This window comes from Prunus mume, linkage group LG4 (assembly GCF_029339155.1).
Source record: "Prunus mume cultivar Tortuosa linkage group LG4, ASM2933915v1, whole genome shotgun sequence".
Lineage (NCBI taxonomy): Eukaryota > Viridiplantae > Streptophyta > Magnoliopsida > Rosales > Rosaceae > Prunus > Prunus mume.
Genome location: NC_142701.1, coordinates 21,068,358 through 21,095,096, shown reverse-complemented (window position 1 = coordinate 21,095,096; position 26,739 = coordinate 21,068,358). Strand labels below are relative to the sequence as shown.

At 36.4% G+C, this 26,739-nt stretch overlaps 4 protein-coding genes, 1 long non-coding RNA gene and 1 pseudogene across 6 annotated transcripts; 3 read left to right on the top strand and 3 right to left on the bottom strand.

Annotated features, from left to right (window-relative positions):
- Positions 1-1,049: 1,049 nt before the first annotated feature.
- Positions 1,050-3,384, top strand: LOC103329661 (Proteasome maturation factor UMP1). Its single transcript, XM_008232159.3, has 4 exons — positions 1,050-1,264; positions 1,366-1,466; positions 2,386-2,483; positions 3,042-3,384. Exons 1-4 carry the CDS (start codon positions 1,139-1,141, stop codon positions 3,140-3,142), a joined length of 426 nt encoding a protein of 141 aa, XP_008230381.1. The 5' UTR covers positions 1,050-1,138; the 3' UTR covers positions 3,143-3,384.
- Positions 3,385-5,659: 2,275 nt separating this feature from the next.
- On the top strand, positions 5,660-8,860 carry LOC103329704 (NagB/RpiA/CoA transferase-like superfamily protein). Its single transcript, XM_089049974.1, is given in 8 exon segments — positions 5,660-6,322; positions 6,427-6,561; positions 6,691-7,058; positions 7,154-7,276; positions 7,278-7,899; positions 8,006-8,099; positions 8,216-8,270; positions 8,469-8,860. Coding segments are annotated over 8 exon segments (1,977 nt in total). The 5' UTR covers positions 5,660-5,805; the 3' UTR covers positions 8,532-8,860.
- A 473-nt stretch (positions 8,861-9,333) lies between these two features.
- On the bottom strand, positions 9,334-11,387 carry CYB-1 (cytochrome B561-1). The gene is made up of 4 exons (XM_008232158.2): positions 11,092-11,387; positions 10,595-10,643; positions 9,896-10,095; positions 9,334-9,792 (listed from the first exon to the last, which is right to left on the bottom strand). Exons 1-4 carry the CDS (start codon positions 11,236-11,238, stop codon positions 9,484-9,486), a joined length of 705 nt encoding a protein of 234 aa, XP_008230380.1. The 5' UTR covers positions 11,239-11,387; the 3' UTR covers positions 9,334-9,483.
- A 3,987-nt stretch (positions 11,388-15,374) lies between these two features.
- LOC107880933 (ferric reduction oxidase 8, mitochondrial-like) lies at positions 15,375-18,778 on the bottom strand (annotated as a pseudogene). The gene is made up of 9 exons (XR_016126129.1): positions 18,743-18,778; positions 18,313-18,565; positions 18,100-18,193; positions 17,829-18,017; positions 17,508-17,745; positions 17,039-17,372; positions 16,695-16,953; positions 15,924-16,586; positions 15,375-15,811 (listed from the first exon to the last, which is right to left on the bottom strand). The product of XR_016126129.1 is annotated as a ferric reduction oxidase 8, mitochondrial-like (transcript).
- Positions 18,779-22,939: 4,161 nt separating this feature from the next.
- On the bottom strand, positions 22,940-23,809 carry LOC148918133 (uncharacterized). The gene is made up of 3 exons (XR_016126429.1): positions 23,345-23,809; positions 23,158-23,251; positions 22,940-23,072 (listed from the first exon to the last, which is right to left on the bottom strand). It is a non-coding gene; the product is annotated as an uncharacterized LOC148918133 (long non-coding RNA).
- Positions 23,810-24,603: 794 nt separating this feature from the next.
- Positions 24,604-26,149, top strand: LOC148918132 (uncharacterized). Its single transcript, XM_089050494.1, has 3 exons — positions 24,604-24,854; positions 24,908-25,660; positions 25,789-26,149. Exons 1-3 carry the CDS (start codon positions 24,604-24,606, stop codon positions 26,147-26,149), a joined length of 1,365 nt encoding a protein of 454 aa, XP_088906620.1.
- The last annotated feature ends 590 nt before the right edge of the window (positions 26,150-26,739 follow it).

Sequence of the window (26,739 nt, the reverse complement as noted above, 5' to 3'; positions counted from 1 at the left end):
TAAATTGATGAAGAAAAAAAACCCAAAAAAGGCTAGCTGTAATTTTTTTTTAAAAAAATTTGAATGATGTGTGAAATACCATCATTATCCTTACATTATGATTTTTAGAAAGAAAAAAACCACTTATGGGATTGTTGTAATTTTTAGGTTTTTCAAGAGTTGTATGGTATATTTAGCCCATTTGAAAAGTTATATGGTTTTTTTTTTCCTTCTAAGATTTGGATATTATAGAGTTTTTCTATATTTTGGGCTCTATTTATAGGCTTACATGTGAAAAACCCTTTATTCGATAAATTTTCATATATATATGCATCCCCCATTTTGTTCAATCTAGGTCCGAAATTTCCCCCAAGTCCCCCTCATTATATAGGAAATATTTTTACTCACAACTTTAACTCAAGACGCATGCTCATCACCATTCTTAATACTTGACACGTGTCCATATACATAATCATGGTTTACTTTTTATTTTGATTTATGTAACTATGATTATGCTTATAGATATGTGTCAAGTGTTGAAAAAGGTGACCTTGGGTTAAAGTGGTGAGTAAAAATACTCCCTTATTATATAAGTTCCTTATGGGTTAACAATTTGATTGGTGCTAGTTGGTCTACAATCATTAGTCTCAATTGATATTATTCGCGCATTGTACTTAGTATTTTTCAAGAATAATACACATTTTTTAAAAATATTTTGTAGTAATACACTTATACAAATATAAAAAGTCAAAAGTAAAATACAAACCGAATTTTTCACCCTGTGACTTTAAGAAGAGTTTGAAAATATTACGACCAATCCCATATTTTACTGACTATGGTAATTACACAAGGGGCTTCATAAAAACAAGGGCTAGTACCAAAACCTAGCCCAAACAAGCAAACATGAACAAGTTTTAAGTCCAACTGAATCAGAATGAGCCCTTTTCGAGCCCAAATAGGCTCGTTGCTGAAACCCAATTGGCCCGACAAAAATTATTAATAAATAAAAAAGAATTAAAGCTAAGAGCGAAAGAAAAAGGGGACAAGACTCTCTTTCTCCTATTTATAATTTGTAGCGGAAGTCTGTAGACTCTATACAATACAATACACATTGCTTGCTGAGAAAGAAGAACAAGGAGGAGGAGAAGAGAAAGGAAAAATGGAGGCACCGAAGACAATAGAGCACCAAATCGGAGGAGTCCAAAATGATGCGCTTCGATTTGGACTTCAAGGCGTCAAGAGCGACCTCGTTGGCTCTCACCCTCTCGAATCTGCTTACGAATCGGTATTTCCTCTCTCTTTCTTGGGGTTTTGTTGCAGCGTGTTTAGTATTGAAGATATGTGGTCAGTTTTGGAGATTTGTGTTTAATTATTCGTTGGGTTTAGGCAAAGATGAAGCAGGAGCAGATTAATAGGAAAGTCTTGGGATACACTTATGGAAGTGCGTTTCCACTGAAGATGGATCTCGAAAGGCAAATCCTTTCTCGGTATGAAATTCTGACTGCTGTTATGAATTGTTGTAATGGATTACTCTAAATTGTTATGATTTACAGTAGAAGAAAATGTGTGTGCTATGTTGGCAAGTTGGGTTTTTTTTTTAAAATATATAATACCATGGTTTCTAACGCCCAGTTATGCTAAAACCCAGTTGAATTAATAGTTTTTTTGGGGGTCCTTTGTGTGATTTTTGGTTGTTGGTTATGTATAAGGGTTCTTGAGTAAGAAATTTCTTCCTTAGAAGTTTGTTAGTATTTTTGTTTTTGTTTTTGTAGGTGGTACTCTCTTTATACAGTTTGTGTGATTATTGGTTGTTGGTTATTTATAACGATTGTTGAGTAGGAAAGTTTTACTTTAGAAATTGGTTATCGGTTGTCTTTGTAGGTGTTGCTCTCGTTATACAGATTGCGCTCTTAGGTAGTGCCCTGTCTGCATCTTTATATCTCACTAATCAGCTGAAAATTTAATTCTATTAGGGATGAGCCGACAATTTCCATCTCTGCATTTAACATATCTGTTTTATTGAGGTGAATTTGAACTGGATGAATGATGTTTGCCATGCTCGATAGCATTCAAGCAATACCATATAGATAAGGAAATCACCTACTTGTTATAAGTTTGGGGTGTTTTTATATATTCATTGTGATTACTTAGTTTTATTGTTTATCCATACTGAGTATGAGTCAAAGATCTTATAGAATCGTTTGATTTGAAGTTTGAGTTTGTTCTGAAGTCCATATACTGCAAACATATCTGGAGGCTATAGCATCAATCAAATCTTTGTTTGTGTTACATGCAGTAATGCACCATCAAACATTGAGTGTTTATTTACTTCTACTTCAATAAATGTATTAACTCGGAGTTGCATTTGAGCCTTCGTTTTGTATTTTTTTCTTTGAACAATTACAGATTTCAGAGGCCTGCTGGAGCAATTCCTTCATCAATGCTGGGTTTGGAGGCTATGACTGGAAGGTTAGATGATTTTGGCTTTGAGGATTATCTGAATGGTAAGAAAACACTCTTCATAAACCAACTTAATGGTATTAGTTTTGTAAGTTCTAACTGTTCAGTGTTATCTCTTTGAAAAGTTTGTTTAAATTCGTCTAATGTTTTCATAAGTTGGAGTCTTAACAATTAGGGATCAGTAAGTAATAAATTGAAAATTTTTCTTGAGTAAAAAATGTCAAATTTCTGCCCTAAACTAGTGAATCTTTTTATCTCTAGAACTGGATTATGTGGTTTTAATTTCATACTGCCCTAGTCTGATTTCCCCAGAGTTCAGTTGGTAGACATATGTTTTGAATTTTCATTTTAGGGTATGCATATAAAAGCTAGATTCTAAGAAGGGGTATGCATATAGAATCCAAGAATCTTGGACCAAGATTATAAGAAGGTTAAATCTTCTTAATAAAATATGGGACGGGAGCACTTCAGTTTATTGCAAATTTCTTAAGCCAATCACATTTTCTTGAACAATGCCTAAGAGAAGTTTGGTGCTTCGCTGTTTTGCCCCATTAACCTTTTGGTTGTGTTGGTTTTTATATGTTTCATTGTGCTAATTGCAGACCCTCGCGAATCTGAAACCCTCCGGCCTGTAGACACACATCATGCAATGGAAGTTCGCCTCGGGCTGTCAAAGGGTCCAGTCGCCCCAAGTTTTATGTGATCCTAGTACGTCATTGCCGAAAGAAGAAGGATTAGTAACCTTGTGATTGTTATTCATGGATTTATACTTCTGTGTCAATGTTGTTTTTAAAATGTGATTGGCAGTCACCCTGTGAGTTCAAAACTAGTTCATGGATATGTGGTGTTACAGATACTTTGTAGTAGTCTTGGGTATCGTTATCTAATTACATTCTCGTATTTGATATTTTGATTTTATTTTGAAAATTTAGCTTGATATCTTTATCTCTCGTGTAGCATGTGTTCTTAAATGAGGCAGTTTGCTTATGGATACAATATCAGCACTGAAAATTTTAGGCTAACTTTGGATTCACTTTGTTGTTGGAAACAAGCTTTCTTCACATTTACACAATGTGAAACTTGGTTAATATAAACAGTATAATTTTTAAAAAAATAAAAGTATAGTTTAAATTATACAAGGAGGGAATTCAAACCTGTGTAAGGGACTGACAATGAGGGACTAACTCATTGTCACGATGAACGGGTCTAACCCACGTCTGAAAAAGTATATTTTTTTTAGATAAATGTGATCATGTACATAAAACATGCAATCATCAAATGATTAAAATTATATTCCAAAATTTTGGAAGAAAAAATGTAGTGGGTATCTTTGATGGGTCATCATCAAAATACGTATAGCCGTGCGGCTATACTAATTTTAAAAAATTAAAAAACCTGCGTATAGCTGTGCGGCTATACTATTTATATAATACAAAAAAATTGACCCTCTTTGCGATCAGGGTCACGAGTCAAAATACGTATAGCCGCGCGGCTATACTATTTAAAATAAAAATAAAAAACCAATTATCGCCGTGCGGCTATACTATATAATATAAAAAGTTGACCCGCCTGGAGAATATACGATTTAAGAAAAATATAGTGAACCGAGTATAGCCGGCCGGCTATATTATTCATATAAAACGATGATTAGCGGTCTCGTGTCAAAATAGTACAGCCGAGCGGCTATACAATATATATAAAGATGGCCCTCCTTGCGATTGGCTCTACGTGTTAAAATCAAATATGGCCGCTCGGCTATAAACCCTTTTTAAGAATTTTGTAAGAAACATTAATATATGAGGAGAGAATTCAAATATGTGTAAGCGACTAACTCATTGTGACACGATGAACGGGTCTAATCCATGTCTGCAAAAGTATTTTCCTTTTTAGATGAATGTGATCATGTACATAAAACATTTAGGCAATCATTGAGCTTGTCCAATATAGATCCCTACATTTTCTATTTCCTAAACATATACCAATCACTCTATAAATCTATGTATAAAACCCAATTTCAAATTTAAATGACTAGTAGGATATAAGAGGTTGTAGTATTTCTATGTTTTTACATCATTGCCACCAAACTTCATATTTTATTTATAATTTATTTCAAGCATTTCATTAACTACCATAATTGTAATTAATATACTCTCTATTAATAGCATATCAACCACCCCATTTCTTTTAGTTATCATTCCCTTTCACATCTCGCCCCCTAAAATTACAAAAAATAAAAATAAAAAATTTGTAAATTACATATCCAATAATGTACCTATGAAATATAATATAAATATATACATATAAAATATAGGTATATTATTTACCCAAAAAAAAAAAACAAAGTCAGTTACTTTGTAATTGCGTATATTTTTCATAATTAAAAATAGGTACACAATAATTTAAATAAAATATAGGTACATTATTTACCCACATGTAAATTATTTTACAATATACCTGTAAATGTGTATAGGTACATTATTTGGAATAGATAATTATGTACACTTTTCATACTAGGTAAATTATGTTTTTCATAAAACAAACAAGTAATAGGTACATTATTTTTTCAACATAATTAGTATGTACAGTTTTATTCATAAACAATTATAAAGTGGATTATTAGTCATGTATAATTCATAAAAAGAAAATAACATAAACATTTTATTAAACAAACCGATTACCTAAATTTTAATTTATTGTTAAATTTTTTTAAAATGTTTCAAAATTAATTCCTACATCTATTACAACCATTTGGAGATTTTCCAAATTCAACATCTGTCATTATATACAATCAAATTAAAAACTGTTTTCATATTGATTCCTACATTAATATACAAAATGCAATGATGCCTTAGTTGAGGGTATTTTTGGAATCTGAAAAGTACAATAAATCAGATTTTATGCTTAATTAGGTAGCTTGCTGAGTTGGATTCTAGTTATGAGTTTTTACTTATACAAATTGGGTATTATTTATAGGAACAAAAAGTGAAGGGTTTTAGGTATAGCAAATTGAATTTGAAGGGTGTAAGTCAAATTTCAAATGATTAAAATGATATTCCAAAACTTTGAAAGAACGAATCTAGTGGGTATCGTTGATGGGTCATCGTCAATGACCATGTGTCTAGTGCCTAATGGCAGGAGCAACCACAATTGTTGTTCTTACTTTCATAATGATAATATACAAAATATAAAAAATCTGAAAACGAAAGGGAAATTGGCACTCTTCTTCTACTCCTTTTTAAAAACGTGGGTCTCTCTGTCTCAGCGTTCTGCATTTTTGTGAACAAACCCCCCTGCTTTTCTCTCCACACCCCAAAAACCCACTCTCCATACCCCAAAAACCCTCGGTCCAAGACTGAAAATTCCCATATGGACATTCGCCGACCTCCGCGCACGGTCAGCGACCCGAAGGTCCGACAAGTGGGGTTCTTCTCCTCGCCCGAGCCCATCGCCGCCTCCTCTCCTCCGGTCTCTCACATCTCCCCCTCCGGTAACTCACTCTCTCCGGTTATGATCCCCCCGCCACGTCACTCCGATGCTCCCCGTCCGGTTCCCTTTCCTGCGGTCCCCGCCTCTCCGGTCCGCCGAGACTCCATACCCGCCGGGAGTTACAACAACTCTTCTGATTTCTTCCCCGCCTCGCCTCCTACGGCGTCGTCCTCGTACGGAATGGTGATGGGCAGTGGTGAGTTCCTGAACGACGTCGTTATGTCGCCGGGTCGAGCACTCAGGGGCAATTCGGTAAGAGCGGCTGCGGGCATAACGACGTCGTCTTCGTTTCCTGGCGGAGGCTTCGATCTGACGGCTGCCGTGAAGGCGAGTAGTGTTCCCGCGAGTGGCTTAACGACGGTCTCCGTGGTCAAGATGCCCATTGCTGGTATTTCTGGTAATTTTCCTATTACCATTTGTTTTGATTTCACCAGAAATGTAATTTAATTTAGTTTTATTTTATTTAAGCAATTTACTATACCAAAAATTGAAAAAACGCAGAGAAAGGTAGAGGTGCATCAGTGGAAGCGCAGAGCGAGCGAGATGGGAATTCGAAGCCTCTCAAAGAGAAAACCACGAAAGCCGAAAGGCGGGCTCTTCAAGAAGCTCAAAGAGCAGCTAAGGCCGCAGCAAAAGGTACACTCTTTCTAGGCTTTTATTACATTTCGTGAATCACAAACAATTTTTAATAGTAATGTAATTGAATTCAATGAATTTTATTTTCTTATAGTGATTATGAATGTCTACCTTGCATTGTGTTATTAGCTGACGGAAGTAAAACACCTTCTGTTGCTGCTACTGTTACTGCTTCTACTTCGGCAGCAGCGAATGTGAAACCGTCCAAGGCCACGAAACTCGTGTCACAAACATCTGTGGCGGCTTCCGAGAAGAAGGGTGGTGGTGAACGCCTGCCGGAGAAAGAAAGAAAGAAGGAAGTTCCTCATCCACGAATGCAATATGATGATACCAGTCGTGTAGAGAAGGCGAAAAGGCGTTCAGTGGTCAAGCAAACTGAGGCCAGGAATAGGGTTGAGCTGTTCAGGCATTTGCCTCAATACGAGCATGGAACCCAGCTTCCTGATCTCGAGTCTAAGTTTTTCCAACTTGACCCCGTGCACCCTGCTGTTTATAAGGTACATTATATCAGCTTGTTATGGTGTGATTATGACAGAGATCAAACTGTGAAATTATGGTTCTGTCTAATTTTTACTTTCTGTATTAATGTCAGGTTGGGTTACAGTATTTATCAGGAGATATATCTGGTGGGAATGCTCGTTGTATAGCCATGCTTCTAGCATTTCAAGAGGCCATTAAAGACTATTCAACACCACCTGAGAAAAACCTCAGTAGAGGATTTGACAGCAAAAATAAGTAGTTATGTTTCATTTTTTATCGAGTGCAGGCCGCTTTCAGTCACCATGGGGAATGCAATTCGGTTTCTGAAGAGCCGAATTGCCAAGTTACCTTTGTCTATGTCTGAGTCAGAAGCAAAAGCATCTCTCCAGTCAGATATTGAACGGTTCATAACGGAGAAGATCATACTTGCAGATAAGGTGATTGTAAAGCATGCAGTTAGCAAAATCAGGGATGGTGATGTTCTTCTAACGTATGGGTCATCCTCTGCAGTTGAAATGTTACTGTTACATGCCCATGAGCTTGGCAAACAGTTTCGTGTTGTGGTGGTAGATTCTCGTCCAAAGCTTGAAGGCCAGCGTTTACTTCGTAGGTTGGTGGGAAAGGGCCTCAGCTGTACTTACACTCATATAAATGCTGCTTCCTATATCATGCACGAAGTTACTCGAGTTTTTCTTGGTGCTTCTTCAGTGCTGTCTAATGGAACAGTTTACTCAAGGGTTGGGACTGCCTGTGTTGCTATGGTAGCTCATGCATTCCGTGTACCCGTGTTAGTATGTTGTGAGGCATATAAATTTCATGAAAGGGTACAGCTTGATTCTATATGCTCCAACGAGCTTGGTATGCACTCCTAGCATCAAAAAAATTTATGGTCATTCTGACAGTTTTTGATAAGTCTCCTGCTCTTCTTGCTTGAATTCTCGGGTAATTGTTCCACATCTTGCAGGTGATCCAGATGCCATTTCAAAGATTCCTGGCAGGGAGGAAATCTATTTGGATGGTCAAGCTAATTGTGAAAATCTTCAACCCCTAAATCTGATGTAAAGCGTTTATCATTTTAGTGATGTGCTTGTTATTGGCAGTTATGACTTATTTTGACCTGTTATTGATTTCCCCTTACTAACTGTGCAGTCCTGTTTTGACTTCTTAATGGCAGTTATGACGCACTTCCTTCAGATTATGTTTCAATGATAATCACGGATTATGGCATGGTAAATCAATTTTTTCTTCAATTATTGTTGTAAGACCTAAAGAGCAGACAGTGTTTCACAATTCTTTATGTTCCAAATTTTGAACTTGCGTTCTAGTTCTTTATCATATGCCTGATGGCTCATGAGATTTCTTTTGTGGATTATCAGTTTCACCACTTTATCTGGGAAAAAGACTTGATTATTTTGTGGTTATTTTAGGTTCCACCCACAAGTGTGCCTGTCATTGTGCGCGAATACCGAAGAGAACACTTATGGATGTGATCATGAAAATGCCTCCTCAGAAGTGGATCGTGATTCGTGAGGCTTCTCCAAAAATTTTTGTGCATGCTGAAATCAGTGATTCAGTGTCAGCAGCATTTAACAAACGATAAGAGTCTAAGACTAGAGCCAGAAGTTTCTTTTTAGCTTTTGATCTCTCACTGGATTGAGACAATTTCTTTTTTCTTCTTTGGCCATAGATTGAGATACAAGTTAGACGCTTAAGTTCTTGTGACAGAAGTTTTGTATGCTGTACTTGCGTGTATATGCACCATGCTTTGCTTTCGCTGGGATTATTATGGGATGCATACTCATGGCTTCCATCTTTTATTCATCTGTCTTATTTTTTATTTTTTATTTATTAATGGTTTGGGATCTGTCTTCCTTTCGCTAGCCACCAGATCATGATTTAAAAACAAAAGCCCAACTCCCAAATCTGCGAGGGTAGAATTGTTTAATGCGGGCAATGAAGTGCCACCGTGCGGAGACATGTCAATCGATCATTATTCTTGTACAATTTTACAGGGCAAAACAGAAAAATATAAAGGCTATTGCAAGAAGCTTTTTCTAAGAAGAAAAAGGAACGCCCAGGTTGATTTTTTCTTTTTGGTCAATAAGTTGATGTTCATAAGCCAGAATATTCTATGGACCAAAGAACAAAGAGGCCACTTAGCTTAGTGGAAATGTTTGTTTGAACAGGGCACGTTCTAGGTGCAGATGAACACAATGGAACCCGCCAAGGCATGAATAATGAAGACGCATTGGGAAAAGAAAGATGATGTGAATTAAAATGAAGAACAAACAATGAGAAAGGAACGGAGCTTTCTTCAACTCTAATTGAACAAAGGGAATTGTTACTTTAATACATTAATCTTTTGACAATAACAAAATCCTGCAATCCATATATAGAGTAAAATTAGGTCTGCTTGTGAACTATAAGACAGTACAATTGTGCTTACTCTATTGATCCTCTGAGAACGTCGCTTCTATTATTATTGGTGGGAGTAATAACAGCAAGAATCACAAAACCTCCCAGCACAACGACCAATATTCCGAGAGAATTCACCAGCAAAGCCTCAGTTGAATAGCGTGAGATTATGTGGTTGGTTTGAAGGAATGTGGCTTTTTCTAAAATACCAGTAGTTACAGTAACAACAGCAAGGGCGTAAGTATAAATACCAACAAACACATGCCATGGCAGTAAGGTAGCTCTGCTATTTTTTGAGCCACCTGGGTACCAATATGTTACAAAACCAGCAGCCCACTGTGCAAAAGAAAATGGGGGTGAAAACCAGATAAAAGTAATTGTAGATAGAAGCTATCTTCTAAGGTTAAAAAAGAAGAAGAAATAGTAACTATGACGGTACCTGGAGGGTGAAGAGGAATAGGCAAGCTAGACCCAACCATGAATGCAGGCTGTAGAAATTGTCAATGCCCTTATCATTGTGGAACTTCAAAGCAGCCCATACGCCAATAATACTTAAACAAAAGGCAAGGAATTGTAGCGTAAGATGAACAAGTTTTTTGAAGCTTTTTGTTCCTGAAACTGTCTTGTATGCTAGCATGGCTGCATCATTGTAGAGATGGTTTTAATTCATAATCATTTTCGGTAAACATATAGGTAGTCCATACAAGCAAAGGAAATAAAGCTATATGCTATCAAGAACAAGATGCACTAAAAATCTACATAATGCTCTCTCATAACTCTTAGAAAAAGCAGGAAAAGAAAAATATCTAAATACATCTAAAACCCACCAAGAATAGTTCTAACATTCAACTATAGTTACGGAAACTCTTGTAAGTTCAAAGGCAATTGACTAAGAAAGTCTGTGAATCAAATTCTTCAAGTGTAAAAGGTCACTTAGAAACTATATGTGACCTTCACTAACAGTTCGAAACTCATTCTTATAATCCTTAGCATGCTTTACTAAACTCATTGTACTGGCGTATATAATCATCTAAGGCAGTCACGTCAATTTTAAGTCAAGATTACTGGGAGAGAGAGGAATTATGAAGAAATCAGTAACTAGATACTGGGCCAAGCGCCATAAGAACAGAAAATTTACCTTCTCCATTTAAGAGTATCAGTCCAATCACCATCAACACAGGATGGACCTACAAGTGACAAAACAACCATAAGTTCATGGAACACTAAAAAGTTAAACAATTTAGATAGAGAGTAATGCTCTATCCATTTGTCATATGGGAATGAACCAAATGCTTAATTTACAAAGAGGAATTTCTCCTAGATCAAAGAAGCATCAATTTCCAGCTCAAGATGATAATGAACTACATAAATTCTAACGTAACAAGTTAAAGATACAAAGTTGTAAAGAACAGAAACATTTTTGCATATATTGACAGTAATATGAGCATTATGACAAAGTAAGTGATATAACCAGTACCCAGAAGAAGTGAGCTAAATAACCCATCAACCATTTCCGCCCAAAAAATAAGCTTCAAAATGAATTCCCAATAGATATAATGACAATATATGAAAAATCAAAATTAAAACTTTAAGGAAAAGAAATTGAAAGAAGAAGAGGATTGGGAAGAAACGGACATTGAAAATGAGATCTTTGTTGTCTGAGATGAGAGCCAACCCTCCGCGGAAACGTATGGTCCAGATGAGCACTAGAGCAGCCACTATCACTCCTATCACTCTCACTGCCCTGAAGATCTGGAAGCGGACCACTGGAATCGCCCCCATTACTTCTTCTTCCTTCAGCTCTGAAATCTTTCAGAGATAGAAAATTTAGGGTTCTGGGAAGAAAACAAAAAGGGTTCCTCTAGATTTTTGGGATTTGGATCTGTTTTACTCTGCGGGCTGCTTCTTTAGGGACGACGGTGAGGGCGGACGAAAGAATTTCAGGCTTTCAACTTTTTCAACTGATTGACCAACCCAAAAAAAAACAAATAAACTGTAAAACTAGGAGGTGACGCGTGGCACTATTAGTCCACGTCGGACCATACTGCTTTCCTCGTTTATTTAGACTGCTCTCTTGGTTTCCCTGTGTGTCCATTTTGTTGAGTTTCTTTATGATGATTTTATTGGCACTCCATTATTTATTTTTGGGAGTGCATCCACACTATACTATATTTTAAACACACCCAAAAAGTTGAATTTTGGGTGTGTTTCTAAAATAGGGCTTGGGTTTTTTTTATAAATACTGTCTATTTTATTTTTGTATTTATTTTTTGCATCCTATACTAATTTTAAACATTAATAACCTATTTTATTTTTGTACATAATTACTGTTAAGATAAAAAATATTTAAATAAAAATTAAATTTGCTCACTACACCCCACATATGTTCCTGCAACCCTAGTTAGACTTTTTTTTTTTAATCAAACCATCATATTCTTACAACCCTAATGAGGTTTGTAAGCTTATATTAGTGAAAAAATATCTTGTATTTATTCATGAAGGGTGAGCCTGAAGTTAGAGAGGCTTTGAATGAGGTATGAGTTTATTTTTTGGCGTTTTTGAAGTTTAAGATTTCATGATGGTCGCTAGTTGCGTTCTTTACACCAGTACCGAACGCGATAGGCAAATTCTTGGGATCCCACTGAAACATTGCACTTATTTCAGCTGTGTTTGACCGGCCATTAACTTAAGATGCGGTGGAGATCCATCATAACATAGAACGGTATTCGGTGGTTTATTACCGAATTTTTACCTACAATTCAGCGAGAACGAACCAAAATATATTTATTTTTTCAGTAACTTATTGTCGACTACAAATTTAATGCAAGCTATTTTGACCTTACTCCTATTGAATGAACAAAAACAAGGTGGCACCCCTACTGAAAGAAACAATGTTAGAACATAATGTGTAATGGATTTGCACCATTCTTTTGTTGGATGACCATGCCTGATATAGGGCATATTATCACCACATGTTATAATGTGGTTTTAATTCTTCTAAGCATGCGTTAATGTCTTATATTTTTTCTATTCTCAGTTCAATCAAGTGAAACCAAGCTACATGAGATTGCCATTGGTTTTGTTGATGATGATCACTATGTCCAGGTATGAATTCATTTGTTTACTCTACATAGTGTAATTTTATATGCTATGCGTATATTAATGAATTCTTGTTTTGTAGGTTCATTTGTCTCCAGATCATCCTATTCCACCAGTTTCTAGAATGTGGCATGAACAAAGTGATATATGCAATGTAACACATTTGTACTCAAGGTATCAAGAGCGTGTGGATGCGTTTCAACAACTTTTGGGAGTGGAGAATGTAACTACTACAGATACAGTCATCCTAATTGACTGACGAAAATGCGCCCACTATAGAATTGAGATTATAAATATAATAATTCTATTTATTTTCTTATATATATATTTTTTTTGGTGGGACAAACTTCATAAGGATCTGAATGAGTTCTAAAGTTCCAAAGTTCCCTGAGTTCTAATACAAACATGCAATAACTAATCAAAACAACAAAAGTTATATGAGTTCTAATAGAGGCATGCTAGCAAGTCAGTTAGCCATGACGACGTTGATATGTCATGGTAGACCGTATGTTTGTACCCTCTAAAATCTGCTGCAAGGTCTTAATTGCTTGATAAACTTAGGAAGGTCTTGTACACAATGCAACTGTTTCTCCTAATGCCACGTGTGAAACCCCGTATTTATAAAATTATATAGGTTGAAGATTTAATATTTTGCCATTTAATTTATATTATATATATATGTTGTTATATTCATTATATATATGTGTGCAACTTTCACTATTAGTTTTTATATATATATATATATATATATATATATATATATATATAAGAACCCATATTATTTGCATGGTAGTGTGCACGTTGAGTGATAGATTTGAATAAATCTATCTTATCATGAATTTTATTTTATTGAAACCTTAGGAAGTAAGTCTTAAAGGATATTTGGTAAGAAGCATGAGGTGTTGGATCAAGAGTTTGATAGCTAGAGTTGGTGCTACCATTCTTGCTAGGTGGCGGGACATTGCAAGATTAAAGATAACTTCAAAGTTGTTGTTATCCTATATTGTTGCCGCTAAGAGTATTAACCAATGATAGAAGGATAGTTGCCGACTTTATTCTAGTATAAATAGGAAGCTTACAAGTTGTTTTACTACTACTTCCAAATATAACAAACATGTAGAGAGAGAGAGAGAGAGAGAGAGAGAGAGAGAGAGAGAGAGAGAGAGAGAGAGAGAGAGAGAGAGAGAGATGATGATGATGATGATGATGAAATTCTTGGAGGAGATATAGGGCTTAGCTTGTATTTTCTTAAATTGGAGCAATGCTTTGGAATCGAGGTAGGGATTTCTTGAGAAGCCTTTACGGAGATTGATTTAATTAGATTTCGTGAGCTCTATAATTGTATAATGTTCTTGATATGATATATTTACGTATTGTGAACTATTTAAATAATATTGGCATAATTATATCATGTCATAGTAATTGGTTGGAGTTGTTGGGTTGAGAAAATAATGATGGAAAAGAGGGTAATGAGAATGATCTTTTGTGTAGTTGAGTCTAACCATTGTAGGAACCAAGTCTAGGCGAGCCCGTGTGCACAGTAGATTAGGAAATCGACGGTATAATTGTCGATTGGGTGATATGGGCTTGGAGATCAATGGTGTAGACAAGATGACTAGCAAAAGGGGAATTACGGGATGATTGAGATGGGTGTTAGTTCATATAAATGGGCATTCGGGACCAAGTGGTATAAGCATGGTATGGGACGTGCTGGTCTGCTTGTCTAGTTATATGAATTAACGGGAATAGATGAAGAACATTCATGCATTATTATTAATAATGTGATATTTGGTTGCATGATTGCATGTCACTTAATTTAGTTATTTCAATCTACTGTGGTAAGGTCCCATGTCCCTACTGAGCTGTGGTTGCTTATCCCTCACCCTGTTTAACTTTTCAGATGAATTAGTGGACAAGACGAGGACTAAATCGATTGAGGCTGAATTAGATGAGAGTAATAGGGTTTTATTTATTTCCTGTAAAGTTGTAAGCTATTTTTATAAGAGAAGTTTAATTTTAAACCCATCTTTCGGCTTTCTTTTTATTTTATTTACTCACGCATTTCCACCTACCCCCGGGTCCGGGGCGTGACACCACGAGCGGCCTAGTAAAGGACAACATACGCTCGTCATGCTCTTGTAATGAATTTGAATTTAATGCCTTAGTAAAAATGACAAAATTGAAAAGTGGAAGTCATAACAAATTTATAATTTTACCTCTGTGAGTCCTCTTCATATCTAAAAAACAATATTAAGTACAAACTCAGTAACAAATTCGATAGATGATCATTGAAACAAGAAACGAATTCAGTAGACTACCACTGAAAAACGGAAACAAATTTGATGTACTACCACTGAGAAACTGAGACAGATTTAGTGAACTACCACTGAAAAACGAAACATATTCAGTGGACAACCACTGTAAAACAGAAACAAATTTGGTGGACTCCCACTGAAACAAGGTAAGTTAATAAATAGGGTCCATGAGGGTAATTTAAGAAGAAAAATGGAGTGTAGTGAGTAATTTTAAATTTTACTAAGATTCAGTGGGATATAAAGAAAATGTGGGGTGCAAAGAGCAACTTTTATCTGTTTTTTTTATTTTTTATTTTTATTTTATAAATGAAAGATTTAACTCCTCATGGATCTTCCTGTAACCATTAACCAACATGATTATGATATAATTATTTGATTGCTTTTTGAAAAACTTGAATTTTAATCTAGAAAGACATTATTCCACATTTTCCCAAATTGGGCGAGTGCACCCCATTATTCCACACCATAAAAAGTAAACTATCTGCAGTGGAAGAGCAACTGAGAAAAGGCAAAGTTCCAAATTCCAATCATTAAAGTTCATATTTATACTACAATAAGAGACATTTATATATATATATATATATATGTACATTGCTCAAATTCATTATCTTGGAAGCCTAAGAAGCAATTACAAGAACTGATCAATCTAGATAGACACAAACCTGTTGATTAAAATACCAAATATCTAGAGTTGATTGATCACTATACTATTTTGGATGTAAATCTAACTGTTATTATCTTCACTTTTTATTATGGTTTCTGGTGTGAGACTAGAGTGTGAAATTGAGGGAGTGGAAGCTGAAATTGGGTTTCTGCTTCTTAGCTCCACATTTTTCTGGCCAATTGATGCCCCACTGATTCCTTCGTAGTCTCAGGTCCATAGACCAACACTCCAATATCAGATCCACCTGTCTCATCTGGAAACTTTGCAAAGATATCCGCTGAATTCAACAAATGTTAGAAACATATCCTAGTCTTGTATGCCAGAACAAGGAATTTTTAAGGGTTTGGAACTTGGAAAAGATTTCATGGATAAAAAAAGAATCCAAGTACCTTCAAAGTTAGGCCTGCCTCCAAAATGGATTTCATGTTCCTCAAGAGCATCACTTGCTTGTGTTGACCCTTTTTCTAAGCTTTGCTTTGTTTTTGGGGGGTAGGACGAATCTGTTTCTTTAGCCTTCTCCATCTTATAACAAGTGCTACAAAGATGCTGCAAATTAATGCCAGAATGAAGGAAGATATGATAAGAAGATCTGCAACCCAAGATGGAGTCTTCTCCTTGGTGGGATTTTTCTGGGAGGGAACAAAAATGTGGTTGAACATAATGAGAAAGATGAGAAACAGGATAGCGGAAATTCCAGCTATGGCAGCCATCCAAAGTGAGTTTTCGAGTTCACTGATTGAAAAATTCAAGAACTTTGTGCCAAAGTTCACTGTTTGCACTTGAGAAAACTCGTTTACTAGTTCTCTTACTGTTGCATCAGACTGCTCTTCTTGGGTCACAAAGACTTTAACTTTCAGAAGGCATTTTTCTGCTGGCTGGCCAAATATTAGAGGTGAGATTGAGTTCAACAGACAAATGTCTCAACATATATAAGCTGCATTCTTGGTAGGAATTTGTTTATGCCGCCGTTTTGGGACGAAGCAAGTTCCTGTATGATGCTCAGAACTGGGGTTATTCCAATTCCTCCAGAAACAAGAAGTAGACTATCATATCTGCACAAGATTTCAAATTCATGTTCACCAGATTTTGAGATGCTAATTGATCATCACTAGCAGTTTAACAATATATATTCTATAATGAAAAGTTAATTTTTTATGCACCTTAGGAAGTCCATAGAGACAGGTCCATAAGGGCCTTCTACTGCAATAGGTATGTACTTCGTCTGATCGCCATCCGACTCTTGCCTAGTTTGGATCATATGGGAGAGAGAACTTGTCCACGATCCTTCGGATTTGATCATTATAGATATTGTGTTGTCATCAACCCTAGAGCTGGAAGTAATGCTAAATGAGTGCCACTCATATTTGGATATACTTGGTACCTTCACAAATATAATGCTTGTTGGTGTATACTTGGGCCCTGCAATTAGTGGAATGTGATGTTTCATATGATTTCTCCAATTTTAGAAAACTTCGGGTTAGTAAACAAGGTCTAGAAAAATTACCTGGATCTTTTGGTAGAATAAGCTCTATAGCTTTGGAGGGGAAGATTCGTGCTGAAAGAATGCATGTTTCGCGTCTGGATTGTATGATCAGAAGGAGCTTGTCAAGGCCAAACAGAAAAATTCCAGGGAAAAGGAAAACCATGTAGAAGTGACGGTCTCCAGCATGAAACAAGAAGAATACCAGAAAAACCATGTAGAGATGGTGTGTGTAGTAAAATATTTCAAACTGTTTTCTCCTTATTTGAGGAAGTGATGTGATCCAAATCACTAACCCTGTGACCAGACAGATCTCCCCAGCAAGGTACATCCGCCCGCTTTTCTGCCATTCCCATATCTGCGATTGAATGAATTGCACCAAAAAGATCAGCAAAACTAAATAATGCCAATACCAAAATAATACGGCAGAGTTAACACCGAACAGAAAACCAGATGATTGAAATGATCCAAATGAAAAAGGACAAGGATTTACCTCCTCCTGGATAAAGTGGCTGAACCCCCAAATGAACAAAGTGCTTGTACCATGGAAAGTGGCAAAAAATATCATTGCAGTCCCAAGCCATATATGGTATCTTACAAAAGCTTCAAACTGGATGCCAAGCAACTGAAACAAGGCCAGACCTCGTAATATAGGGAAAAGAAGAAAAGCCAGGCAGACTTCTGCAAGCAAACCAAACCGAGTTTCCACCTTTAGGTACTTGAGTTGCCATCTGAGATACAGTTTAAGCGTCAATCATGATGAAGTTCTTGTTCCAAAAGTTCGAAATAGAAAACTTTCGGATTTAGAACTCACTAATTAAGCATTAGTGATTTAGCAGACTTCAAGTTCTTGAAATCATTTGAGATGCGTGCATAAAAATTCCAAGCTAAGAACAGGATAAAGAGGAAGACTGCTAGTATTTCTAGAGTGGACAAAACACCAAGAAGGGTGTTCACTACCAATGGATTTGAGAAGCCAGCAGTCAATTTCCAACCTTTTCCGCTATCAAAATTAAAGCACACAAGCAGAAGTTAAACTGGCATCTTGAGTGATCATAACCCAATGACATAATAACATGCACTACCTTCTTATTGACTCCCTTGGCTTCAAATTCAAGTAGAATGATCCTATAATAGCCAAAGCAATAGGAGGAAATGTATACACAGCAAACTTAAGACCTGCAAAATATTCAGTATAGTGTTTGTCTGCAAAATATTCAGTATAGTGTTTGTCTTTCCCCCCATTGGATATAGCAGAAAGCAAAACCTATAAATCCAAATGAATCTCAATTATGTACCATAATATCCAAACAGTATAGCCCTTGCTTTATCTTCAGCCGCCTTCCATTTTCTTGTCCATAGCTGGTGGTAACTCCATGTGAATAACCAAGTGATGAGAGAAAGATACTCTCTTATGAGAGCATATAATTCCCATGTTGAGGTGTTCCACTTTCTTGCCGGAAATTGGTGTTCACCAGTGTGATGTCTAAAGAGCGAGACTTTCCGCTGAAGTTTTAATTTCACTTCGATGCATGGAAAAGGGTGCAGATCCTAGAAGAACAAAATATTCTAGATGCAAAGCTACTGAAATCAGTTAACATGCCTGAAAGCCAATAACTGATTTGTATTTCAATAACCTACCCCGCCCAATCAAAAAGTTGTCCAGTCATGTTAAATCTTGACCAGTGGGTTAGTCAGCCATGCGTCAACTATCTTAGAAGTCCGTACCTGATACAATTTTGAAGCAGGAAAATTTCCAATCATGGTCTGCAAAGTTGCCTTGGGGAGATACAATAGTTGCCTTGGGAAGAATCCCCATCAAACCATAAACCCTGAAAACTCTACTTTCTTAAGGAACAAATCATCCGAGTCAAAGAGTAATTGTTAAAAATAAATAATTAGATAAATCAAAGCTGCGCCTTTTTCAGAAACAATTAGCGTACCAGTTAAGTGCAAGTGCTGCACATTGTCCTTACAGACAAAAATATATATATCTCTAGCTAATCAACCCATATGCTGGATGTAGAATGTAATAATATAAACAAGGCAGAATGCCCCATTCGCACAAGCACTCGTCTTTTATTCTACGAAAGTACTACCTGCACGACCATTTGCAGAGGATGCATGCAAGAATACCTGCCCAGGCCGCCTAGATCACCCCAGGCCGCCTAGAGCCGCCTAGATCCGCCCAGGCCGCCTAGCTCGTCTTTTATTCTACGCAAGTACTACCACTAAGAAGTCAGAATTGTAACTACTAAGAAGAATACCCGCACGACCATTTGCAGAGGATGCATGCAAGAATACCTGCCCAGGCCGCCTAGACCCGCCCAGGCCGCCTAGAACCGCCCAGCCCGCCTAGATCACCCCAGGCCGCCTAGGCGCCGCCTAGCTCCCTTATAGCACCAGAGTTGTTATCTTAGTGGAAATTTCAAGAGCTGAATGACATTTGATGGCCGCCCAGGCCGCCTAGACCCGCCCAGGCCGCCTAGAACCGCCCAGCCCGCCTAGGCGCCGCCTAGATCACCCCAGGCCGCCTAGTGCCCCCTAGGCGCTGCCTAGATCCGCCCAGGCCGCCTAGCTCCCTTATAACATCAGACTTGTTATCTTAGTGGAGATTTCAATAGCTGAATGACATTTGATGGTTTTCATAGAGAGAGTCCAATCCAATCCAATCAACGCAGCAGCCGAAACGAAAGAAAAAAAAATCGAAGCTTGAGTTAAGAGAGAGAGAGAGAGAGAGAGAGAGAGAGAGAGGCTCTGTGAAGTTTGTAAGCGAAATGGCTGTGTGACTGCGAGTGCAAGCGTCGAGTTCGTCTCGAATGAATTTAAAGAGTATAGCCAATTGGCTACACCTTTAAAATATTCGGATGTATCCAGAGAGTGGAGCCGCATGGCTGTACCATTAAAGTAATATATTTAAATAATATAGCCGAAAATATACAATTTTTTCATGTTATTTTAGGGTTTTGAGCTAAAATACCACTTTTGCAAATTAGGATAGAGGTATTTCTTCAATTATTTTATTACAAATTTATAAATAAACCCAATTCTAGACATGTATTTATAAAAAAACCCAAGCACTATTTAAACATAGAAACACACCCAAAATCAATAATTGTATATTTTTTGGGTGTGTTTATAAATGAGTTTTGAGTGTGTGTAATGATGGGCTTTGGGTGTGTTTATTAAGTGTTTTGGGTGTTTGGTTTTTTTATAATTTCAGCTCCCATTTTGGGTGTTTTAGTGAAACTCCCTTATTTTATTTATACTAGTGATGTTGGAGAATGAGAATTTAAATCCTTTCTAATACCTCTCATTCTAATGATTTCCAGCTACTAGCTCATTAGGCAAGAATAAAAAATGGATTTTATTTATAAGAAATAATACGGGTTAAACCCATAAATACAACAACAAAAAATACAGATCCACCAACATTTTGGGGATAAAAGAATCTTGAATTTCATGGTATAATAGAAACACATTCGGTGGATAGCTATTGTAAAACAGAAACAAATTCGATGGACTCCCACTGAAACAAGGTAAGTTAAGAACTGAGGTTTATGAGGGTAATCTAGGAAAACAAATGGGATATAGTGAGTAATTTTAAATTTTACTAAAATTCAGTAGGGTGTAAAGAGAATGTGGAGTGCAAAGAGCAAATTTGGGGGTGCTAATAAAATCACCCTTTCTTTTAATCTTTAGTTATTACAACTACATCCAAATTTTTATTAAAAATTTAAAACTTCTTTTTTTGTTTTTGTTTTTGTGAAAAAAATTTAAAAGTACTTGGAAGTGACTTGTGGAAAACACTTCTTAGGGTTAGTCAGAATTTCATATGGTGAGAAGTACTTTACATGTGCTTGCTTTATAAAATCATTTAAACCACTTAAAAGTGATTCTCTATAAAAGTGATTTTTGATACATCTAAAATCATTCTCAAACAAGCCATAGGCTAGAATTACTGATGTTAAGAAAATACCGGGTAAAGCCTCTCGACTATACTATTTTTTTTAAAAAAAATAATGGAAAAACATGTATAGCCACCATGCTATACTAATTAGCACCCTGGACATAAATTTGTTTTTGTAAAGCTATATAAACATAATATTTTAAACGTAATTACATTATTTAGTAGTTATGTTTTAAGTTATTATTTACTTAGTGAATCATTAGTATTTAAGTATTTTATTAAAAAAAAAAAAACCAATTACTATTTATTAAGTAATATATTTATGAATTTAATTAAAACATTTAATACTAATTATTCACAAAATAAATGATGATTAAAACATAATTACTAATGAAAGTAATTAAATAAGGCTAAAATTTTATTGAATTTCTAAATTTAAAATTTAAAATAAAAATTTACTAACCTGAAGATACTAAGCTTATACTTATTATTTAAAAAAATCTCTCTCGATGAACTTTCGTCGACATAGGTCTATCTCGCCCAATTCTACTGGATTAGACCTCTCTCTACGACATTTCGTCGGCATAGGAAACTTTCCTCAGAGAGGTCTAATTCGCAAATAGTTTCCGCACAGACTGCGTACTAAATGCCGTCGCGATTGGTACTCTTTATGTATTTATTTTTAAAATATAAAATTAGTTTCTTTACTTTTATTTTTTGCCCAACTTCCTTAATTTAATATATATACTAGGCAGGATGCGCTAATTGGTTTTCTTTTTTTCTCTTTTTTATTTTACTTTTAGAATAAAAAAAAGATAATATGGGCAGTTATGTTCCATAAAAGTTGAATCTATTATTTTGTTTTGTTTTTAATTTTAATTTTTTTAATATAAAAAAGTGAATTTACCATATTATTCGCATTTAATTAATAATTTTAATTCTTAATGTTTGAATTAACCATGGGCATTTTCTAGTATTTTGAATGTTTCACAATTATCTGCCGTTTGCTTTATATATATATATATAGATTAAGTAATATCTTAGCCTTTTTTAATTACTTCAATTAGTAATTATATTATTATTCGAATATAGACGTGCCGTTATGCTTTTTAAATATTCGAATATATTTAGGAAATATGACACGGGGCACTTGAAAGATAAGCAACGTCATTATATCACTTCTCATACTTGTGCAACACATAAACAAGGCATAAATTTATCTCAACCCTAAGCGCACACAGAGGAACAAATCTAGAACATAAACACATACCATGTCTAATTGATTCATTATCTCAAGGCTCATCTTTGCTATAGAGAAATCCAGATTCTTGTTGTTATATTTAAAAAGTATAGCCGCTCAGATATACTCGCAAAATAGAATATTTTAAAAGTTCAGCCGCTCTGCAATACTCTTTAAACATAACATTTAAAAGTATAGCCGTTCGGCTATAATCCATTAACAGAATATTTGAAACGACATGTTCGTTTCCACTGACTTCTACTCTTTTTTGTATCTATTTTTGACATTTGGTCCATGTAGTTTTCTTCATTTTTCTGTGCTCAATCCAATCATATATAGAACACAAAATTTGCGTAATGGGTAGAAAACTTAAAGGTCAAAAAATGGACATATGGCAAAACTGAAAAACAAAGGAAGTGCATAATTTGTTTCTGTCTAAAAAGCAATAAAATGGTAATACCTTGGTGATACAGTAGCGATATAGTGGTGATAAAAGGGTGCTAGAAATTGTTGTTACAGAAGCTTCAAACTGGATGCCAAGCAACCGAAATAAGGCCAGACCTCTTAATATAGGGAAAAGAAGAAAAAGCAGCAAACCAAACCGAGTTTCCACCTTTGGGTACTTGAGTTGCCATCTGAGATACAGTTTAAGCGTCAATCATGATGAAGTTCTTGTTTCTAAATGTTCGAAATAGAAAACTTTCGGATTTAAAACTCACAAATCATTTGAGTTTCCACCTTTAGCAGGCTTCAAGTTCTTGAAATCATTTGAGATGCGTGCATAAAAATTCCAAGCTAAGAACAGGATAAAGAGGAAGACTGCTAGTATTTCTAGAGTGGACAAAACACCCAGAAGGGTGTTCACTACCAATGAAATTGAGAAGCCAGCAGTCAATTTCCAACCTTTTCTGCTATCAAAATTAAAGCACACAAGCAGAAGTTAAAATGGCATCTTGAGTGATCATAACCCAATGACATAATAACATGCACTACCTTCTTATTGACTCCCTTGGCTTCAAATTCAAGTAGAATGATCCTATAATAGCCAAAGCAATAGGAGGAAATGTATACACAGCAAAATTAAGACCTGCAAAATATTCAGTATAGTGTTTGTCTTTCCCCCCATTGGATATAGCAGAAAGCAAAACCTATAAATCCAAATGAAATCTCAATTATGTACCATAATATCCAAACAGTGTAGCCCTTGCTTTGTCTTCAGCCACCTTCCATTTTCTTGTCCACAGCTGGTGGTAACTCCATGTGAATAACCAAGTGATGAGAGAAAGATACTCTCTTACGAGAGCATATAATTCCCATGTTGAGGTGTTTCACTTTCTTGCCTGAAATTGGTGTTCACCAGTGTGATGTCTAAAGAGCGAGACTTTCCGCTGAAGTTTTAATTTCACTTCGATGCGTCGAAAAGAGTGCAGATCCTAGAAGAACAAAATATTCTAGATGCAAAGCTACTGAAATCAGTTAACATGCCTGAAAGCCAATAACTGACTTGTATTTCAATAACCTACCCCGCCCAATCAAAATGTTGTCCAGTCATGTTAAATCTTGACCAGTGGGTAAGTCAGCCAGTGGGTTAGTCAGCCATGCGTCAACTATACCAGTGGGTTAGTCAGCCATGCGTCAACTATCTTAGAAGTCCGTACCTGATACAATTTTGAAGCAGGAAAATTTCCAATCATGGTCTGCAAAGTTGCCCTGGGGAGATACAATAGTTGCTGCACGCTGAATATTCCTCTTTTGCTTATCGAGTCAGCAAGTTCAACATTCATGCATGGCATCATCCATAAGGAAGAATCCCCATCAAACCATAAACCCTGAAAAGAACCCAAAAGATATGAGAAGAGGCTAGGAGGTGAAAACTCTACTTCTTAAGGAACAAATCTGTTGAGAATTAACCTACTCACTGAGCTTAATAAGAAACTGCAGATGACAATCCTGCAGATTGTTCCTGAGAAGAATGAAGAATTGAAGAACTTTCCCTTTTGGGAAGTAGCCGTTAGCTACTCTAGCTATTTTGGGATAATTTCTACAGCTGTTTTTTTGTCTGTTTCTTAGCTGTACTGTGTTAACAGACTCTAGCCTAGGTGTAAGAATCGTAGCCTCCAATCATTATGAATGGTAGGAGATGAGTCCTTGTATCCTAAAATTTAGGATCCTGATTTTGGCACCTTATGTCATGCATATGAGAGCAGGTTTTTGCTCAGACCTGAATATAGAAAAATACAGAACATTTTCTCATTCTCTCTGGTTTTTCTTCTCTCTTCTGCATAAACGTTTTTCAATATACCAAAAACCAACCTGTATCAGAGCTCCTCGTCAATCCGAGAGGGGCGTGAGTGTGAGAGAGAGAGCTTTCCTGAAAAATTCCCAAAAGGGATAAAGGTTGCTCTTTTATTGTTTGGTTCACTAAGACTCACTAGGAAAATGGTGGGATCAGGTTCTTCAGGTGGAGATCTACGAACTCCACAGTTTGATGGTGCAAACTATGATTTTTGGGCTGTCAAAATGGAGACCATCCTCATAGCACATGATCTATGGGATGTAGTTGAGGTCGGAGTACAACCTCAGCCAGTTATTGAGGAGGAAGAAGACTCTGGAGGTGAAGGAAGTGAAGCTGAGCAAATTCCAGCGAAGCACCTACTATCTCCAGAGAAGACAGAATCAAAAATGCCAAGGCACTGAGTCTCATTCAAGGAGCCTTAACTGATGAGCTCTTCCCTCGCATCAGAAATGAAAAGACTGCAAAAGGAGCTTGGGATGTCTTGAGGAGAGAGTTCAGAGGAGATAAAAAGGTAAGAACTGTAAAACTTCAAGCTGTTAGAGCAGATTTTGAGTATATGAGAATGACTGATGGTGAAAGCTTAGATAGCTATTTGGCTAGATTTTTTGGAACTGTGAATAATCTGAAATCTCTTGGTGAAGATGTGACTAAAACAAGAATTGTGCAAAAACTTTTGATGAGTCTAAGTAGAAGATATAAATCCATTGTGTCTATTATTGAAGAAACTCGAGACCTTGATGTTCTTAGAGTTGAAGAGGTCATTGCCTCTGTCAAAGTTTATGATAAAAGGGAAGACTTGCATGATGAAAGAGATAAAGTGGCTGGAACTGAGAGAGCTTTTAGTAGCCTCAAGGTTGGAAATAACCAAGTTCATGGCTCTAATAAGGGCTCACAGAGTAGACCAAATCAAAAGTGGCAGGGACAAGACAAAAAGGGATCAAATTGGTCTCAAAATAACAATGGCTCAAGCTGGAATAACAATGCTGGAGGAAATTGGAACAATAGTTTCAATTATCAGAACAAGCAAGATAGCAGCAGTCAAGGAAGTGTGAAACCACAATGCCAAGTCTGTCAAAGTATCATTTTGGTGTGTGCAGGCACAAAGGCAAACCTAGATGTGGAAAATGTAATAGGTTTGGTCATACTGCAAAAGACTGTGAAGGCAACAAGCAGGTGGCTAACTGTGCAAAGGAGGAAGAGGTAATCACAGGCACCATGTTCTATGCTTGCCACTCTGCAAGTGTGAAAAATGGAAGTGTATGGTTTGTGGACAGCGCCTGCAGCAACCACATGACTTCTCAAGAGTCTGTGTTAATAAACATTGACAGGACTGTGACGTGCAAAGTTAAAATGGGCACTGGAGATCTTGTACAAGCAACTGGAAAAGGCACTCTAGTAGTTGAAACTCAACATGGGAGAAGGTATATACATGAAGTGTTGCTTGTTCCGGGCTTGGATGAGAATCTATTGAGTGTAGGCCAAATGATGGAGCATGGTTACTATGTCCTATTTGGGGGTAACATGACAGTTATTTTTGATGATGGCAGCCTCAACAATGTTGTAGCTAAAGTGGTCATGGGAGGAAATAGATGCTTCCCTCTCTCACTAGAATCTATGACACCTGCAGCTACAAAAGCATCAGTGATTGAAGATTCTTGGATTTGGCATAGAAGACTTGGTTGTGAGTGAAGGTTGTGTTTCAGGAAAACATCACAGAGAGAAGTTTGACAAAGAGGGAGCATGGAGAGCAAGCTGTCCACTGGAATTAGTGCACACAGACTTGTGTGGACCAATGCAAAATGAGTCAATTGGTGGAAATGGTACTTCATCACATTCATTGATGATTTTTCAAGAATGTGCTGGGTATACTTTCTCAGAAACAAATCTGATTCCTTTAATGTGTTCAAGAAATTCAAAGCCTTTGTTGAATTGCAAAGTGGATTTAGTTTGAAAAAACTAAGGAGTGATAAAGGTGGTGAATATACCTCACATGAGTTTCAAGAATTCTGTGCAAGCATGGGAATGGAGAGGCAATTAACCATTGCCTACTCTCCTCAGCAAAATGGAGTTGCTGAGAGGAGAAATAGAACAATATGTGAGATGGCAAGATCCATGATGACAGAGAAAGGAATCCCTGTGATTTTTTGGGCAGAAGTGTAAGTACAGTGTGTATCTCCAAAACAGATGTTTTACAACATCTGTGCTAAGTAAAACACCATTTGAAGCATTCACAGGAAGAAAGCCAGGAATCAAGCATCTGAAAGTGTTTGGTTGTATCT

What these genes read in the sequence shown, in the direction of transcription:
- CYB-1 (XM_008232158.2), bottom strand. Translation starts at nt 11,238, where the DNA reads ATGGGGGCGATTCCAGTGGTCCGCTTCCAGATCTTCAGGGCAGTGAGA. An exon ending in ACAAAGATCTCATTTTCAAT is followed by an intron (nt 10,644 to 11,091) that starts GTCCGTTTCTTC and finishes TGTCACTTGTAG; the next exon opens with GTCCATCCTGTGTTGATGGT. An exon ending in GATACTCTTAAATGGAGAAG is followed by an intron (nt 10,096 to 10,594) that starts GTAAATTTTCTG and finishes ACAATGATGCAG; the next exon opens with CCATGCTAGCATACAAGACA.
- LOC148918132 (XM_089050494.1), top strand. Translation starts at nt 24,604, where the DNA reads ATGGTGGGATCAGGTTCTTCAGGTGGAGATCTACGAACTCCACAGTTT. An exon ending in ACAGAATCAAAAATGCCAAG is followed by an intron (nt 24,855 to 24,907) that starts GCACTGAGTCTC and finishes CCCTCGCATCAG; the next exon opens with AAATGAAAAGACTGCAAAAG. An exon ending in ACTGTGCAAAGGAGGAAGAG is followed by an intron (nt 25,661 to 25,788) that starts GTAATCACAGGC and finishes AAACATTGACAG; the next exon opens with GACTGTGACGTGCAAAGTTA.
- LOC103329661 (XM_008232159.3), top strand. Translation starts at nt 1,139, where the DNA reads ATGGAGGCACCGAAGACAATAGAGCACCAAATCGGAGGAGTCCAAAAT. An exon ending in GAAAGGCAAATCCTTTCTCG is followed by an intron (nt 1,467 to 2,385) that starts GTATGAAATTCT and finishes GAACAATTACAG; the next exon opens with ATTTCAGAGGCCTGCTGGAG. An exon ending in CTTTGAGGATTATCTGAATG is followed by an intron (nt 2,484 to 3,041) that starts GTAAGAAAACAC and finishes TGCTAATTGCAG; the next exon opens with ACCCTCGCGAATCTGAAACC.